General features: G+C 43.9%; 1 protein-coding gene and 1 pseudogene across 1 annotated transcript in view; one reads left to right on the forward strand and one right to left on the reverse strand.

Moving 5' to 3' along the window:
• LOC119623013 (uncharacterized) overlaps positions 1-15557 on the forward strand; it is an 18423-nt gene extending 2866 nt beyond the window's left edge. The window contains exons 2-5 of the mRNA XM_073016032.1: positions 942-1060; positions 1966-2053; positions 7682-7808; positions 12645-15557. Of these exons, the coding sequence (XP_072872133.1) occupies positions 2039-2053; positions 7682-7808; positions 12645-14743 (2241 nt within the window). The 5' untranslated portion in view covers positions 942-1060; positions 1966-2038 and the 3' untranslated portion in view covers positions 14744-15557. The remainder of the gene's footprint in view (positions 1-941; positions 1061-1965; positions 2054-7681; positions 7809-12644) is intronic.
• Positions 4993-5990, reverse strand: LOC140711947 (polyadenylate-binding protein 2 pseudogene; annotated as a pseudogene).
• Positions 15558-16457: the final 900 nt, after the last annotated feature.

Raw genomic sequence — 16457 nt, forward strand, 5'->3', positions numbered from 1 at the left:
TTTCCTTGTAAGGAAGAATTCAATGTTGAGAGTCAGTTTTCATCAGAACCTTTCCAAAGAATTTTCTTTAACCCAGGTATGTGATAGACACTTCTCTAATTTTAAGGATGGGATGATAAAGACCAACCCATCCCATTAGCCCTTCCAGGCCCCCATGTAAGAATTCAGGCACACCTTCTCACTCATCTCAGACCTTCTCAGGGTAACTCAGTGAAAATGTTTCCCTCTCTGAGCCCCAGTGAGCCTCCCTGCAGCTTGATGATGTCGGGCTAGACCAGAAAAGCTTAACCTGAGTGATCCTGACCCCTGAAATGATTGGCAAAATAGAGGCAGTGTGTGGGCATGGCTTTTTCTTTGGGAGAGGGGAGTGCTCAGTTGTAATTAGAATTTTCCATGGGATGCAGTAACCCAAAAATGAAAAAAAAAAAAGGCAGAAGAATGGAAGAAACAGAGCGGTAGACTCAGAAACAGAGACCATCTTCAGAGGCCTTTGTCTGTATGAGGATATCACAGCTACATCTAAAGCAGGTCGTGTCAGTCCCTGGCAGGGAACCCTCCACTGGCTTCCCGTGTTCCCCGGGACAAGAGTCCAGCTCTTCACTTTGGCTCCACAGCCCTGTGACCCAGGGCCCCTGCCAGTGTCCAGCCTCCTCCTGGGAGCTTGCCCTCCTCTCCTGACTCCCCAGTCACATTTTCTTTTCTCTTTTTTCAAGCATCAAAATCCTTCCTGTCTCAGGTCGTTGTCTCCGCTTTTATTCTATGTTTCTAAATGAAGATGGCACTGTCCCTTTCTCCTTCAGGTCTAGGCTCAGAGATGCCTCCCATGCCCTCCCACCCCCATCTAAAGTTCCCTCTGCTTGTCAGTGTCTATCACATTAGTCAAGTTTTCTTATCTCTTTACCAATCCCATCAGAAATGTACTTTTTTTTTTTTTCTTTCAGACTCTCACTGTGTCCTCCAGGCTGTGAGTGCAATCTCGTGATCTTGGCTCACTGCAACCTCTGTCTCCTGGGTTCAAGTGATTTTTGTGCCTCAGCCTTCCAAGTAGCTGAGATTATAGGTGTGTGCCTCCACACCCTGCTAATTTTTGTATTTGTATTTGCATTTTATTTTATTTTTGAGTCTTCCTCTGCCACCCAGGCAGGAGTGCTGTGGCATAATCTCAGGTCACTGCAACCTCCACCTTTCAGGTTCAAGCAGTTATCCTACCTCAGCCTCCTGAGTAGCTGGGATTACAGATGCCCACCAAGCCTGGCTGCTTTTTGTATTTTTAGTAGAGACAGGGTTTCACCATGTTGGCCAGGCTGGTCTTGAACTCCTGACCTCAAGTAATCCACCCACCTCGACCTTTCAGAGTGCTAGTATTACAGGCATGAGCCACCGTGTCCACCCCACTTTTTGTATTTTTAGTAGAGACAGGGTTTCTCCATGTTGTCCAGGCTAGTCTCGAACTCCTGACCTCAAGTAATCCACCCACCTCGGGCTTTCAGAGTGCTAGTATTACAGGCACAGGCCACTGCGTCCAGCCCAATTTTTGTATTTTTAGTAGAGACAGGGTTTCTGCATGTTGGCCAGGCTGGTCTCAAACTTCTGAGCTGAAATGATCTTTCCACCTCAGCTTCCTAAGTAGCTGAGACCACAGACACACAGACGTGCACCACCCTACCTGGCTAAGTTTTTGTATTTTTGGTAGAGATCTCCTGAACAGGAGCTCATTCCAGCCCAGCTCCCCAGTGCTGCAGAGTGTGTGTGTGTGTGTGTGTGTCTGTGTGTGTGTGTGTGTGTGTGTGTGTTTCTCCAGGAGGGGAGCGGGAGTTTTCCTGTAGGAATTTTTTGTTCCTGGTGCAGTGGGCAGCAGAGGGGACCATATTTCCTCAGGGTGATGTATCCTGTGTATGTGTCATTGTGTTACCGGGAGGGGATGTGTTGATTCTATGCAATAAACATCATATTTTTAACATTCAGGATTGACTTCTAAAGACTCTTGGTACATAAGGAAGAAACCCGGAAGAGGAAGAGGAAAGCAAAGGAGTCAGGGATGGCTCTTCCTCAGGTGAGATGATATTCTCGGTGGATTGTTCTGTCTCCTTCCTTTCTTTTTTTTTTTTTTTTTTTTTTTTTTTTTTGAGACGGAGCCTTGCTCTGTAGCCCAGGCTGGAGTGCAGTGGCCGGATCTCAGCTCACTGCAAGCTCCGCCTCCTGAGATCACGCCATTCTCCGGCCTCAGCCTCCCAAGTAGCTGGGACTGCAGGCGCCCGCCACGTCGCCCGGCTAGTTTTTTGTATTTCTTAGTAGAGACGGGGTTTCATCGTGTTAGCCAGGATGGTCTCGATCTCCTGACCTCGTGATCCACCCGTCTCGGCCTCCCAAAGTGCTGGGATTACAGGCTTGAGCCACCGCGCCCGGCCGTCTCCTTCCTTTCAGAAATGCTGAGCCTTGGAGTTGGGAATCTTCTCTGAGTCTAAAGCATCCTGCCTGACAGGTTTGCTCATCCTCACCCATGCCTTCCCTCAGTCCCTCTCATCTCACTTAGATTCCATCTCTTGTGACCCAGTGACATGAACGTGGGAAGAGGCGGCACTGAGCATGGGCCTGGGAAGGGCTCACACCAGACATGGATGGAGACGGGGTGAGGGTCCCGTGGTGTCAGGGCTGTTGGGCAGCAGGGATTGTTTAGGGGTCACATGTGGATGCATGTTTAGCTCTCTGTGGACCAGGATTAGAGCAGCTGCCAATGGAAGTCGCTTTAATGTGCCCAAGGTACGTGGTAAATTCTAGAAAAGGAGACCAATAAGGGAAAATCTTTTCTCCCTGATTTTATACTATATTTTTAGGTAATTGAGTGAGTTACTGTGTTTCTGATTCCAAAAATCTTACTTATTAGAATGGAAAGTTCATACATAGGCATGAATAATGAATGATTCCTTTATTATTATGATTATTATTATTATTATTATTATTATTATTTGAGGCAGTATTTTGCTCCTGTTGCCCAGGCTGGAGTGCAATGGCATGATCTCAGCTCACCGCAACCTCCGCCTTCTGGGTTCAGGCGATTCTCCTGCCTCAGCCTCCTGAGTAGCTGGGACTACAGGCGTGTGTCACCACGCGCAGATAATTTTGTTTTTTTAGTAGAGACAGGGTTTCTCCTTGTTGGTCAGGCTGGTCTCAAACCCCCGACCTCAGGTGATCTGCCCACCTTGGCCTCCCAAAATGCTGAGATTACAAGTGTGAGCCACTGTACCTGGTCTATTCCTTCATTATTTTACGAAAATGAAATCAATGTAAATAATAGCAGGAGGTTCATTAAACCATTCTTAGCACATTACGTTCATGAAGACAGTGGTGCTACTGTGGGGAGGCTTGTGAAACAAGTGTTTTTGGTAAAAATGGTTGCAATTTTTCTCAAATATGGAAGCAGTACTATTTTATCCAAGAGGATAAAGCTGTATTCTCATTCCACCTATTGTTGTTATTATTGTTTTTCTGAAATGGAGTCTTGCTTTGTTGCCGAGGCTGGAGTGCAGTGGCATGATCTCAACTTACTGCAACCTCTGCCTCCCAGGTTGAAGCAATTTTCCTGTGTCAGCCCACCTAGTAGCTGGGATTATAGGTGCGTGCCACCACGCCCGGCTAATTTTTTTGTATTTTTGGTAGAAACGGGTTTTCACCACGTTGGCCAGGCTGGCCTCGATCTCTTAACCTCAGGTGATCTGTCCGCCTCAACCCCCTAAAGTGCTGGGATTACAGGCACAAGTCACCATGTCCATCCCCACCAGCTATTATTAAATATAAATGGTTATATTTAAACATCACATAATGTATACATTTGTTTTGTGGGAAAACTCCAAGCAAAGCTGCAGCTTAGACCCTTGGCTCAAGGCATCTCCTTTCCCTGTCACATACTCCACCCTCCTTCCAACCTTGCTGGGAATTGCTACTGTCAGTTCTGTGCCAAGTGTCAGAGCAAGTCTTGTACGTGTATTTCTGCATCTTTATGAGACTTTAAAAATTCTGTTGTAAGTTAAAGAAAATTTTTCATATTTTTTTTTACTTTACATTTGGGGCTACATGTGAGGGTTTGTTATAGAGGCCAACTTGCATCATAGGAGTTTGTTGTGCCAATTATTTCATCACACCAGTATCAAGGCCGGTACCCAATAATTTTTTTTTTTAATTTATTTTTTTGAGATTGAGTTTTGCTCTTGTTGCCCAGGCTGGAGTATAATGGCATGATCTCGGCTCACTGCAACCTCCGCCTCCTGGGTTCAAGTGCCTTAGCCTCTTGCGTAGCTGGGATTACAGGTGCCAGCCACCATGCCTGGCTAATTTTTGTATTTTTAATAGGGACAGAGTTTCACCATGTTGGCCAGGGTGGTGTTGAATTCCTGTCCTCAGGTGATCCACCTGCCTCGGCTTCCAAAAGTGCTGAGATTACAGGTGTGAGCCACTGTGCCCGGGCCCAGTAGTTATTTTCTCTCCTCCTCTTCTTGCTCCCACTGCCAAAGTATCCTTTCCACTGTGATGAGATTCCTCTTCAGTTAAACAAGTCTTGCTACTTTTATATTTTAAAAACCTTTATATATATAAATATATATATATATACACATACCTACACACATATCTCTGCATAGACATAACTATATACACACAAATAAATATTTTGAAAATCTGGGGAAAATGACAACTTTTTTTTATTAACATCTAATTTCTTGTGAGTCTTTGCACATTTTATTATTTTTGGAGCATATATTTGCAGAGTAGGTTTTCGTACTTTGAATAACGCTGTTTTCATATATTTATTTTATTTCGAGACAAGGTCTCACTCTGTTGCCCAGGCTGGAGTGCAGTGGCATGATCTTAGCTCACTGCAACCTCCACACTCAGACTCAAGCCATCCCCCAACCTCTGCCTCTCAGGTAGCTGGGACCACAGGTGTGTGCCACCATGCCGGTTTATTATTATTATTATTATTTTGAGATGGAATCTTGTTCTGCAGCCCAGGCTGGAGTGCAGTGGTGTGATGTCGGCTCACTGCAACCTCTGCCTTCTCAGTTCAAGCGATTCTCCTGCCTCAGGCTCCCGAGTAGCTGGGAATACAGGCGAGTGCCACCACGCCCAGATACTTTTTTGGTATTTTCAGTAGCGACAGGGTTTCACCTTTTTAGCCAGGATGGTTTCCATTTCCTAATCTTGCGATCTGCCCACTGGAACCTCTGCCTCCCAGGTTCAAGCGAGTCTCCTGTGTATTGGTTCGTTTTGGGATCACGTTGATTTGCCTTCCTCTAAATAGGGACTCATCTAAGGCCAAGGAAGTCCTCATTGGCTCTTTGTCTGAGAACTCTATATATACAAACCCTTTGGAATGGCCACTAAATTTGGCACAGAGTTTGGTAACACGGTTGACTGAACCACAGCCAGGACAGTGAGCTTCCAGCTCTTCTGCTGTTGCACCATAGTCCACATTACCAACACAGATGGAACGGGCATCAGCCTCCATCTTCTCCTCAATGTACATGATCACTGGGCCAGCATTGCCTGGAGGTGGACTCATATTCATCTGCTTCTCTAACTCGTTCTGTAACTCCTTTAGCTTCTCAGCTCCTTCCTCCATCTTCCTGACTCCCGCTTTGACAGCTTCTAGCGCCGGGTCCTCAATGGCGCCGTCCCCGGGGTCACCCTCGACCAGTCCCGGCTCTTCCTCTTCCTCTTGGCTGCAGGGGCTCCCGAACCAGGCCCAGGGCCCGGTGCCCCCGGGCGAGGGGCGTGGGGCGTGGGGCCGGGGCGGCTCCTCTTCAGACTGGGGCTCCAGCTCCGGCTCCAGCAGCAGTTCCTCAGGCTCCATTTCCTCACACTCCAGGCCATTCCTTTCGTCCCCTGCGTCCCCGGTACACCATGCCCGGCGTCTCCATGGGCCCCAGGCACAAGATGGCGCCGCCGCCCCTGCCGTAGCCCCAGTGGCCTGCAGCTCCTGCTGCTGTTGCCGCCGCTCAGACTGGGCTCCTTTTTATTTATTTATTTATTTATTTATTTTTTTGAGAAAGAGCCTCACTCTGTCACCCAGGCTGCAGTGAAGTGGCATGATCTCAGCTCACCGCAACCTCAGCCTCCCGGGTTAAAGCATTTTGCTGCCTCAGCCTCTCAAGTAGCTGAGATTACAAGCAGCCAACACCACGTCTGGCTTTTTTTTTTGTATTTTTAGTAGAGAAGGGGTTTCATTATCTTGGCCAGGCTGGTCTTGAACTCCTGACCTGGTTATTCACCTGCTCGACCTCTTATAGTGCTGGGATTACAGGCGTGAGCCATCGCGCCCGGCCCATAATAGTTATTTTTTCTGCTCCTCTCCTTCCTCCCACCCTCCACCCTCAAGCAGACCCCAGTGTCTGTTGTTTTCTTCTTTGTGTTCCAGGAAATATTTTAGTTTCATATTTGATTCTGCTGGTTGTGAATTTACATGTTGTCATGTTAGTAAACATGGCTAGCTTGCTCTTTGACATCTGCAGTGGAAACTGGTTCCTTTGCGATTTTTCCCTGTATAAAGAGTGCCATAGTGGCTGCCTCTGCGCACGCCTGCATTCCTGCAGATATCTGAACGTTCCTCCAGGTCAGGCAGGTGAAAGGTCACTGCCTCCTCTAGGATGGGACATTTCCTGTTTTCTTAGATCCGACAAGATTCCCCCCTGCCCCCGACTGCCAGTATCCTTTTCCAGCAAGATGAGATCCCTCTTCAGTTAAACAAAATTTGCTACTTTTTATATTTTTAAAAACTTTATGTATGTGTATACACATCCCCACACACGTGCACACACATATACAGACAAATATGTATATACACACGTATATATTTTGAAAATCTGGGACAAATGACAACCCTTGGTATTAACATCTAGGTTTTTGTGTCTCTCTGTAGGTTTTATTATTTTGTGAACCTATATATAGACAATTATTTTTGTACTTTGAGTAATTTTGTTTTCATGTACTTTATTTTATTTTGAGACGGGGTCTCGCTTTGTTGCCCAGGTGTGAGTTCCCTGGCAGGATCGTAGCTCATTGCAGCCTCCACCCTCAGGGTCAAGCCATCCTTCCTCCTTAGCCTTCCAAGTAGCTGAGACCACAGGTGCCTCAAACCATGCCCAGCTAACGTTTTTTATTTTTTTTATTTTTTTGAGATGGAGTTTCTGTTGCCCGGGCTGGAGTGCAGTGATGCGATCTGGGATCACGGCAACCTCTGCCTCCCCGGATCAAGCGATTCTCCTGCCTCAGCCTCCTGCGTAGCTGGGATTACAGGCATATGTCACTGTGCCCAGCCTATCTTTTACTGTGGACATTGTCATCTTTTAAGACATCAGTCGTGCTCTCTCTCATCTAGATAATGAATGTCACTTGGTGTGTCAATAAAAGTTCCAAACATTTTTATAACAGGAACCCAACATTGATTTTTCATTTGTTTATTTCTTGTATTTCTCACAAACATAAGAATTTCATACTGAACGTGTGCCTTGACTTCTTCCAAAACTATAATAAAGACATCATGCGGTGAAAAATCCCTTCCTCGGATTTGTCAGAACATTCACTACAACTAAATCCATGCTTTCCCCTCTCTCTCTTTTCGTCTTCTCATTTTCGGTACAGATGAGAACTCCTCCCATAACCATTTGCTTAAAATGTGTTTTCATTCCAGGGTCTCTTGACATTCAGGGATGTGGCCATAGAATTCTCTCAGGAGGAGTGGAAATGCCTGGACGCTGCTCAGAGGACTTTATACAGAGACGTGATGTTGGAGAATTATAGGAACCTGGTCTCCCTGGGTGAGGATAACTTCCCTCCTGGGGATGTGCCCTTGTGTATCTTTGCATTTTCTCTTGTTGCTTCTTGGAAGCCATGTACTTACTTGACTAAAATGGAAGTCTTATTGATTTTGACATGAAAAGCTTCATGATGCCAAAAACACACCACTGCACTCCAGCCCAGGTGACAGAGCAAGACTCTGTCTCAAAAAACAAAAACAAATCGTATGGCAGACTTTAAACATATCCCGTTTCCTGTTTGCTTTTTTTGTGCTTTCAATTCGGTAGTTCTTGGAAGAGAGCTTGATGTCCACATATTACATATTGCAATGCTCCCTCAGCATTCAGAATGAAGCAGTCAGTAGAGGAATTTGTGAAATATTTTCCTAGATCCATCTGTAATGTCTTCTTTCCTACTGAAACATAGGGCTGGGACTCTAGAAAAGCTCCAGCACGTCATGGTCCTTTCTTTTGATAAGCAGGAGTCTCTTTCTGACCTGCTGTCTCCATGTTGGAGCAAGGGAAAGAGCCCTGGACCGTGGAGAGTGAAGTGCAAATAGCAACAAAATCCAGCTGGGTGGGAATGTATTACAGGTGTAAAGGCAGGTAACAGCTCAGATGGGCAGAGTGGAAGCTCCACCTTCCAGTAATGTGTGGGGAAACTCTCTACAAGTGGGAGAATTCTGTGGGAAAAGGAAAATTTCAATCCTCGTATCTTTGAAAGGGCATCTTTCTTTGCACCTGCTTATCTGTCTGCTCTGTCTTTCTTTCTATTGTTTCTTTCTTTGTTTATCACACAGTCTCACTCTGTGGCCCAGGCTACAGTGCAGTGGTACGATTTTGGCTAACTGCAGCCTCTGGCTCCTGGACTCAAAGCATTCTTGTGCCCCAGATTCCTGAGTAGCTGGAACTGCAGGCTCTCACCACCATGCCCAGCTAAATTTTGTGTTTTTAGTAGAGACGGTGTTTCACCATGTTGGCTAGGCTGGTTTCAAACTTGTGATCTCAAGTGATCCACCTGCCTCAGAATCCCAAAGCACTGGGATTACAGGTGCGAGCTGCCATGCCTGACCATTGTTATTATTTTAAATAGTTTTGTCTTTTAGTTCTTTAGATGTTTGGTCAGAGGTTATTGTTGCGGGTATGTTAAACATCTTAAAGTTATAGCATAATAAAAAAACTTAAAATTTCCATAACCTGGATGTGTGCAGTGGCTCACACCTGTAATCCCAGCACTTTGGGAGGCCATGGTGGGCAGATCACCTGAGGTGAGGAGTTCAAAACCAGCCTGGCTAACATGTTGAAACTTGGTCTCTACTAAAATTGCAAAAATTAGCCAGGCGTGGTGGTGGGTGACTGTAATCCCAGCTACTCAGGAGGCTGAGGAAGGACAGCCTGTTGAATCTGGAAGGTGGCAGTTGCAGTGAGCCGAGATTGCACCATTGCACTCTAGCATGGGAGACAGAGCGAAACCCCATTTCAAAAAGAGAGAAAAAAAAATTCCATAACCTGCAAAAACTACTTCTCCACTGGAACTTTTTTTTTTATGTATATCAGAATTATTTCTGTATGTTGCATTTTCGTTAACATATGTACAGCGCTTTTTTGCCTTTTATTTTAAATAATGTGAAAAAAAGTTTAGTTACGAAGAAGAGGTATACATATGCCAGTTTCTGTATCTGTCCTTTTATTAATTACTTTATGTATTTATGAGACAGAGTTTTTCTCTTGTCACCCAGGCTAAAGTACAATGCTGCAATCTCAGCTCACTGGAACCTCTGCCTCTCAGGTACAACCAATTCTCCTGCCTCAGCCTCCTGAGTAGCTGGAATTACAGGCGTGCGCCACCACGTCCATGTACTTTTGTATTTTTAGTAGAGACAAGGTTTGTTTTTGTTGCCCAGGCTGGTCTCAAACTCCCCACCTCAGGTGATCTGCCTGGCTCGTCCTCCCAGAGTGCTGGGATTACAGGCATGAACCACCACACCTGGACTATCTGTCTTTTTTTTCACATTTACTGGAGAACTTTATTTATTTATTTATATTATTATTATTATTATTATTATTATTATTGAGACAGAGTCTCACTCTGTCGCCCAGGCTGGAGTACAGTGGTGTGATCTCAGCTCACTGCAACCTCTGCCTTCTGGGTTCAAGCAATTCTCCTTCCTCAGCCTCTTGAGTAGCTGTGACTACAGGCGTGCGTCACTACACCCAGCTAATTTTTGTATTTTTAGTAGAGACGGGGTTTCACCGTGTTGGCTGGTCCGGATGGTCTCGATCTCCTGACCTCGTGATCTGCCCCTCTCAGCCTCCCAAAATGCTGGGATTACTGGTGTGAACTACCACACCCAGCCTGGAGAACTTTATATAGACTTGTGGGTTGGCGTTACTCTTGGTTTTTTTTTGTTTGTTTTGAGACGGAGTCTCACTCGTTGCCCAGGCTGGAGTGTAATGGTGTTTTCTCGGCTCACTGCAAGCTCCACCTCCTGGGTTCACACCTGCCTCAGCCTCCCGAGTAGCTGGAACTACAAGTGCCTGCCACCACATCCGGCTAATTTTTTGTATTTTTGTAGAGACAGGATTTCACCGTGTAAGCCAGGATGGTCTCGATCTCCTGACCTTGTGATCTGCCCACCTCGGCCTCCCAACATGCTGGGATTACAGGCGTGAGCCACCGCACCTGACCTGGAGTTACTCTTTAGCCTTCTTTCATTTCTTTTTTTTGTTTGTTTCTTTGAGACAGAGTTTCGGTCTGTAACCCAGGCTAAAGTGCAGTAGTGTCATCTTGGCTCACTGCAACCTCCAATTCCTAGGTTCAAGCAATTCTCCTGCCTCAGCTTTCCAAGTAGCTGGGACTACAGGTGAGTGCCAACACACCAGGCTAGTTTTTTGTGTTTTTTTTAGTAGAGATGGAGTTTCAGCTTGTTACTCAGGATGGTCTCAATCTCCTGACTTCGTGATCCTCCCTCCTCAGCCTCCAAAAATGCTGGGATTACTGGCGTGAGCCTCTGCACCTGACCTGTCTCAAGGTTTTTAAAACATGTTAGTGCTAGTAGATGGCTTCAAGTATTGCAAATTTTACAGTACAGACTCTTCACTTGCTTTGTTTCATTAGATTTGTCACCTTCAGTGATGTTAATGATGAGATGCTGTTTTTTCTGTCTCTGTCATTTCACTGTCCTGTTAGAAATAGCTTAGAGTGGCCAGCCGCAGTATCTCACTTTTCTAATCCCAGCACTTTTAGAGACCAAGGTAGGTAGATCGCTTGAGGTCAGGAGTTTGAGACCAGTCTGGCCAACATGTTGAAACATTGAATGTACTAGATGCCAAAAATGGGCCAGGTGCAGTGGCTCACACCTGTAATCCCAGCACTTTGGGAGGCTGCGATGGGTTGATCACTTGAGGTCGGGAGTTCGAGACAAGCCTGGCCAATATGGTGAAACCCCGTCTGTACTAAAAATGCAAAAATTAGCTGTGTATGGTGGCGTGCACACCTGTAATCCCAGCTACTTGGGAGGTTGAGGCAGGAGAATCCCTTGAACCTGGGAGGTGGCGGTTGCAGCCTAGCCAACATGGTGAAACCCCATCTCTATTAAAAATTGCAAAAATTAGCCAGGCATGGTGGCGTGTGCCTGTAATCCCAGGTGCTCAGGACCTAAGGCAAGAGACTCATATGAACCCCGGCGCAGAGGTTGCATTAAGCCAAGATCATGCCATTGCACTCCACCCTGGGTGACAGAGTGAGACTCTATCTCAAAAAAATAAAAATACATAAAATTTAAAAAAATGTCCCAGCATGCCTGTTCCACATGGATATAGGTAATTTTGTAACAGTTATTCAGAAAAATACCATATTAACATTTTCTTTTTTTTGAGATGGACTCTCACTCTGTCACCCAGGGTGGAGTGCAGTGGTGTGATCTCAACTCACCATAATCGTTGGCTCCCAAGTTGAAGCGATTATCCTGCCTCAGCCTCCCAAGTAGCTGGAATTACAGGCGCCTGCGACCACGCTTGGCTAGTTTTTGTATTTTTAGTACAGACGGGGTTTCTCCACGTTGGCCAGGCTGGTCAAACTCCTGACCTGAGGTGATCTGCCTGCCTCCGCCTCTGGAAGTACTGGGATTACAGGCATGAGCCACCATGCCCTGCCTTTTTTCTTTTTTCTTTTTCTTTTTTTTTTTTTGTTGAGATGGAGGATCATTTTGTCACCTGGGCTGGAGTGTAGTGGTATAATATTGGCTCACTGAAACCTTTGCCTTTTGGCTTTTAATGCAATTCTTGTGACACAGCCTTCGGAATAGCTGGGAGTACAGATGCATGCCACCATACCTGGCTAATTTTTGTAATCTTTTGTTATCTTGTCAGTTCTATGATTGTTTGACAATACAGAATTTCCATTGATTTTTGTTATCCTTACAACAGCATGTTGTGGATTATTTACCAGTATGGTATATTGTGTGATTCTTTAGCATTTATTTGTATACACTAACTATGCTGTAAATATGAAGATATATATTTTTATATTTTGATGTGACAGTGATGTGTTTTTTTGCAAACTGATACACTTTAGGGTCACAGTGGAAAAACACTCCTTTCTTTAGACTCACACCTGTTTGTGCCCTGTCAGTGTCTTGTCATGATATTGGGAATAGGCTTCTGTAGAAATGATTTGAAGTACACGTAATTGCCCTTTATTTATTAAAGAATCTTACTGCTTTTGTGTTCATAAGCGTTGAAGATCATGTTTGGGAAGTTTAAAATAAGTATTGTTTTTCGTGTCATTTTTACACATTTCAGTATTATTTACCATCTGTACTTATTTGGAAACCTATTGGTGTTTAAATTTTGTAGATATCTCTTCCAAACGCATGTTGAAGACGTTGTCATCAACAGGGCAAGGCAATACAGAAGTCATCCTCACCGGGACATTGGAAAGACAAGCAAGTCATCACACTGGAGATTTTTGCTTCCAGAAAATTGAGAAAGACATTCATGGCTTCGAGTTGCAGTGGAAAGAAGATGAAACAAATGGTCATGCAGCACCCATGACAGAAATCAAAGAGTTGACTGGTTATACAGACCAACATGATCAAAGGCATGCTGGAAACAAGCCTATTAAAGATCAGCTTGGATCAAGCTTTCATTCACATCTGCCTGAACTGCACATATTTCAGCTTGAAGGGAAAATTGGTAATCAAGTTGTGAAATCTTTCAACGATGCTTCCTCAGTTTCAACATCCCAAAGAATTTCTTTTAGGCCCAAAACCTGTATTTCTAATAAGTATGGAAATAATTCCCTCCATTCTTCATTACTCACACAAAAATGGGAAGTACACATGAGAGAAAAATCTTTCCATTGTATGGAGAGTGGCAAATCCGTTAATTGTAGCTCACTTTTAAAAAAACATCAGATAATCCACTTAGAAGGGAAACAATGTAAATGTGATATATGTGGGAAGGTCTTTAATCAGAAGCGATACCTTGCATGCCATCGTAGATGTCACATTGGTGAGAAACCTTACAAGTGTAATGAGTGTGGTAAGACCTTTGGTCACAATTCATCCCTCTTCATTAACAAGGCACTTCATACAGGTGATAAACCTTATAAATGTGAAGAATGTGACAAAGTTTTCAGTCGCAAATCACATCTTGAAGCACAGAAGATAATTTATACTGGAGAGAAAACATACAAATGTAAGGTTTGTGACAAAGCTTTCACGTGTAATTCATATCTGACAAAACATACTGTAATTCACACTGGAGAGAAACCTTACAAGTGTGATGAATGTGGCAAGGTTTTTAATCAACTATCAACCCTTTCACGCCATCGTAGACTTCATACTGGAGAGAAACCTTTTGAATGTGAAGAATGTGACAAAGTTTTCAGCCGCAAATCACACCTTGAAAGACATAAGAGGATTCATACTGGAGAGAAACCATACAAATGTAAAGTTTGTGACAAGGCTTTTGCACGTAATTCATACCTGGGAAAACATAGTATAATTCACACTGGAGAGAAACCTTACAAGTGTAATGAATGTGGCAAGGTTTTTAATCAACAATCAACTCTTGCACGCCATCGTAGACTTCATAGTGCAGAGAAACCATATAAATGTGAAGACTGTGACAAATATTTCAGGTGCAAATCACACCTTGAAAGACATAGGAGGATTCATACTGGAGAGAAACCATACAAATGTAAGGTGTGTGACAAGGCTTTCCGGAGTGATTCATGCATTACAGAACATCAGAGAGTTCATACTGGAGAGAAACCTTACACATATAATGACTGTGGCAAAGTTTTTAGTACAAAAGCAAACCTTGCATGTCATCATAAACTTCATACTGCAGAGAAACCTTACAAATGTGAAGAATGTGAAAAAGTTTTCAGTCGCAAATCATACCTGGAAAGACACAGGAGGATTCATACTGGAGAGAAACCATACAAATGTAAGGATTGTGACAAGGCTTTCAGGAGGGATTCACACCTGGCACAACATCAGAGAGTTCACACTGGAGAGAAACCTTACAAGTGTAATGAGTGTGGCAAGACCTTCAGTCAGATGTCATCCCTTGTATATCATCATAGACTTCATAGTGGAGAGAAACCTTACAAGTGTAATGAATGTGGCAAAGTTTTCAGTCAACAAGCACACCTTGCACAGCATCAGAGAGTTCATACTGGAGAGAAACCTTACAAGTGTAATGAGTGCGGCAAGACTTTCAGTCAGCTGTCAAAGCTTGTATACCATCGTAGACTTCATAGTGGAGAGAAACCTTACAAGTGTAATGAATGTGGCAAAGTTTTCAATCAACAAGCACACCTTGCACAGCATCAGAGAGTTCATACTGGAGAGAAACCTTACAAGTGTAATGAGTGCAGCAAGACTTTCAGTCAGATGTCAAAGCTTGTATACCATCGTAGACTTCATAGTGGAGAGAAACCTTAAAAGTGTAATGAGAGTGGCAACACCTTCCATCACAATTAAACCCTTGTAAGTCATAAAGCCATTCGTGCTGGAGGGAAACCTTACAAGTGTAATGAATGTGGCAAGGCTTTTAATCAAAAAGCAACCCTTGCACGTCATCGTAGACTTCATACTGGAGAGAACTTTAGAGATGGGAAGAATGTGACAAAGTTTTCAGTCGCAAATCAAACCTTGAAACACATAAGAAAATTCATACTGAAGAGAAACCACACAGATGTAAGGTTTGTGACAAGATTTTCACATATAATTCATACCTGGCAAAACATCCTAGAATTCACACTGGAGAGAAACCTTAGAAGTGTAATGAATGTGGCAACACCTTTGGTCAAAATTCACACCTTGTAATTCAAAAGACAATTCATACTGGAGAGAAACCTTACAAGTGGAATGAATGTGGCATGGTTTTTAATCAACAATCACACCTTGCAAGTCATCATAGACTTCATACTGCAGAGAAATCTTAAAAATGTGAAGACTGTGACAAAGTTTTCAGTCGCAAATCACAGCTTGAAAGGATAATTCATACTGGAGGAAAACCATACTAATGTAAGGTTTGTAACAAGGCTTTTGGGAGTGATTCACACCTGGCAAAACATACCAGAATTAACACTGGAGAGAAACCTTACAAGTGCAATGAGTGTGGCAAAGTCTTTAGTGGGCAGTCACCACTTATTCACCATCAAGCAATCCATAGTATACAGAAAGTTAACTAATGTAATGATTGTCACAAAGTTTTCAGTAATGCTACAATCATTACAAATCATTGGAGAATGCATAATGAAGAGAGAACTTACAAGTGCAATAAATGTGGCAAATTTTTCAGACATTGTTCATATCTTGCAGTTCTTTGTCAAACTCATGCTGGAGAGAAACCTTATAAATGTCATGATTGTGGCAAGGTCCTCAGTCAAGTTTCATCCTACGCAAAACATAGGAGAATTCATACAGGAGAGAAACCTCACACGTGTGATGATTGTGGCAAAGCCTTTACCTCACGTTCACATCTCAATTGGCATCAGGAAATCCATACTGGACAGAAATCTTACAAATGTCATCAGTGTGGTAAGGTCTTCAGTCTGTGGTCACTCCTTACAGAACATCGGAAAATTCATTTTGGAGACAGTTATTTCAGATGTGATGAGTATAGCAAACCATCAAGCGTTAATTGACATTACAGTCAAACAAGCATTGACCTGAGTTTGAGTTGGCTTAACATTGAGTTCAAGCATTAGTTGACATTAAACTGTTTATGTTAAGAGGATTGGGCTGGGTGCCTGTAATGCCAGCACTTTGAGAGGCCAAGACAGGTAGCTCACTGGAGGTTAAAAGTTTGAGAACAGCCTGGCCAACAGATGGGAGCCACTTTTCCGGCCTGTATTTTCATTTCTTTTTTCTTTTTTTTTTTTTTGAGATGGAGTCTTGCTCTGTCACCCAGGTTGGAGTGCAGTGGCATGATCTCGGCTCACTGCAACCTCCGCCTCCCAGGTTCAAGTGATTCTCCTGCCTCAGTCTCCAAGTAACTGTGACTACAAGTGCGTGCCACCATGCCTGGGTAATTCTTTGTATTTTTAGTAGAGACTGGGTTTCACCGTGTTCGCCTGGATGATCTTGATTTTCTGACCTTATGATCCACCTGCCTCCACCTCCCAAAGTGCCAAGATTATAAGTGTGGGCC

This window comes from Chlorocebus sabaeus, chromosome 6, assembly GCF_047675955.1.
Source record: "Chlorocebus sabaeus isolate Y175 chromosome 6, mChlSab1.0.hap1, whole genome shotgun sequence".
NCBI classification, from domain to species: Eukaryota; Metazoa; Chordata; class Mammalia; order Primates; family Cercopithecidae; genus Chlorocebus; species Chlorocebus sabaeus.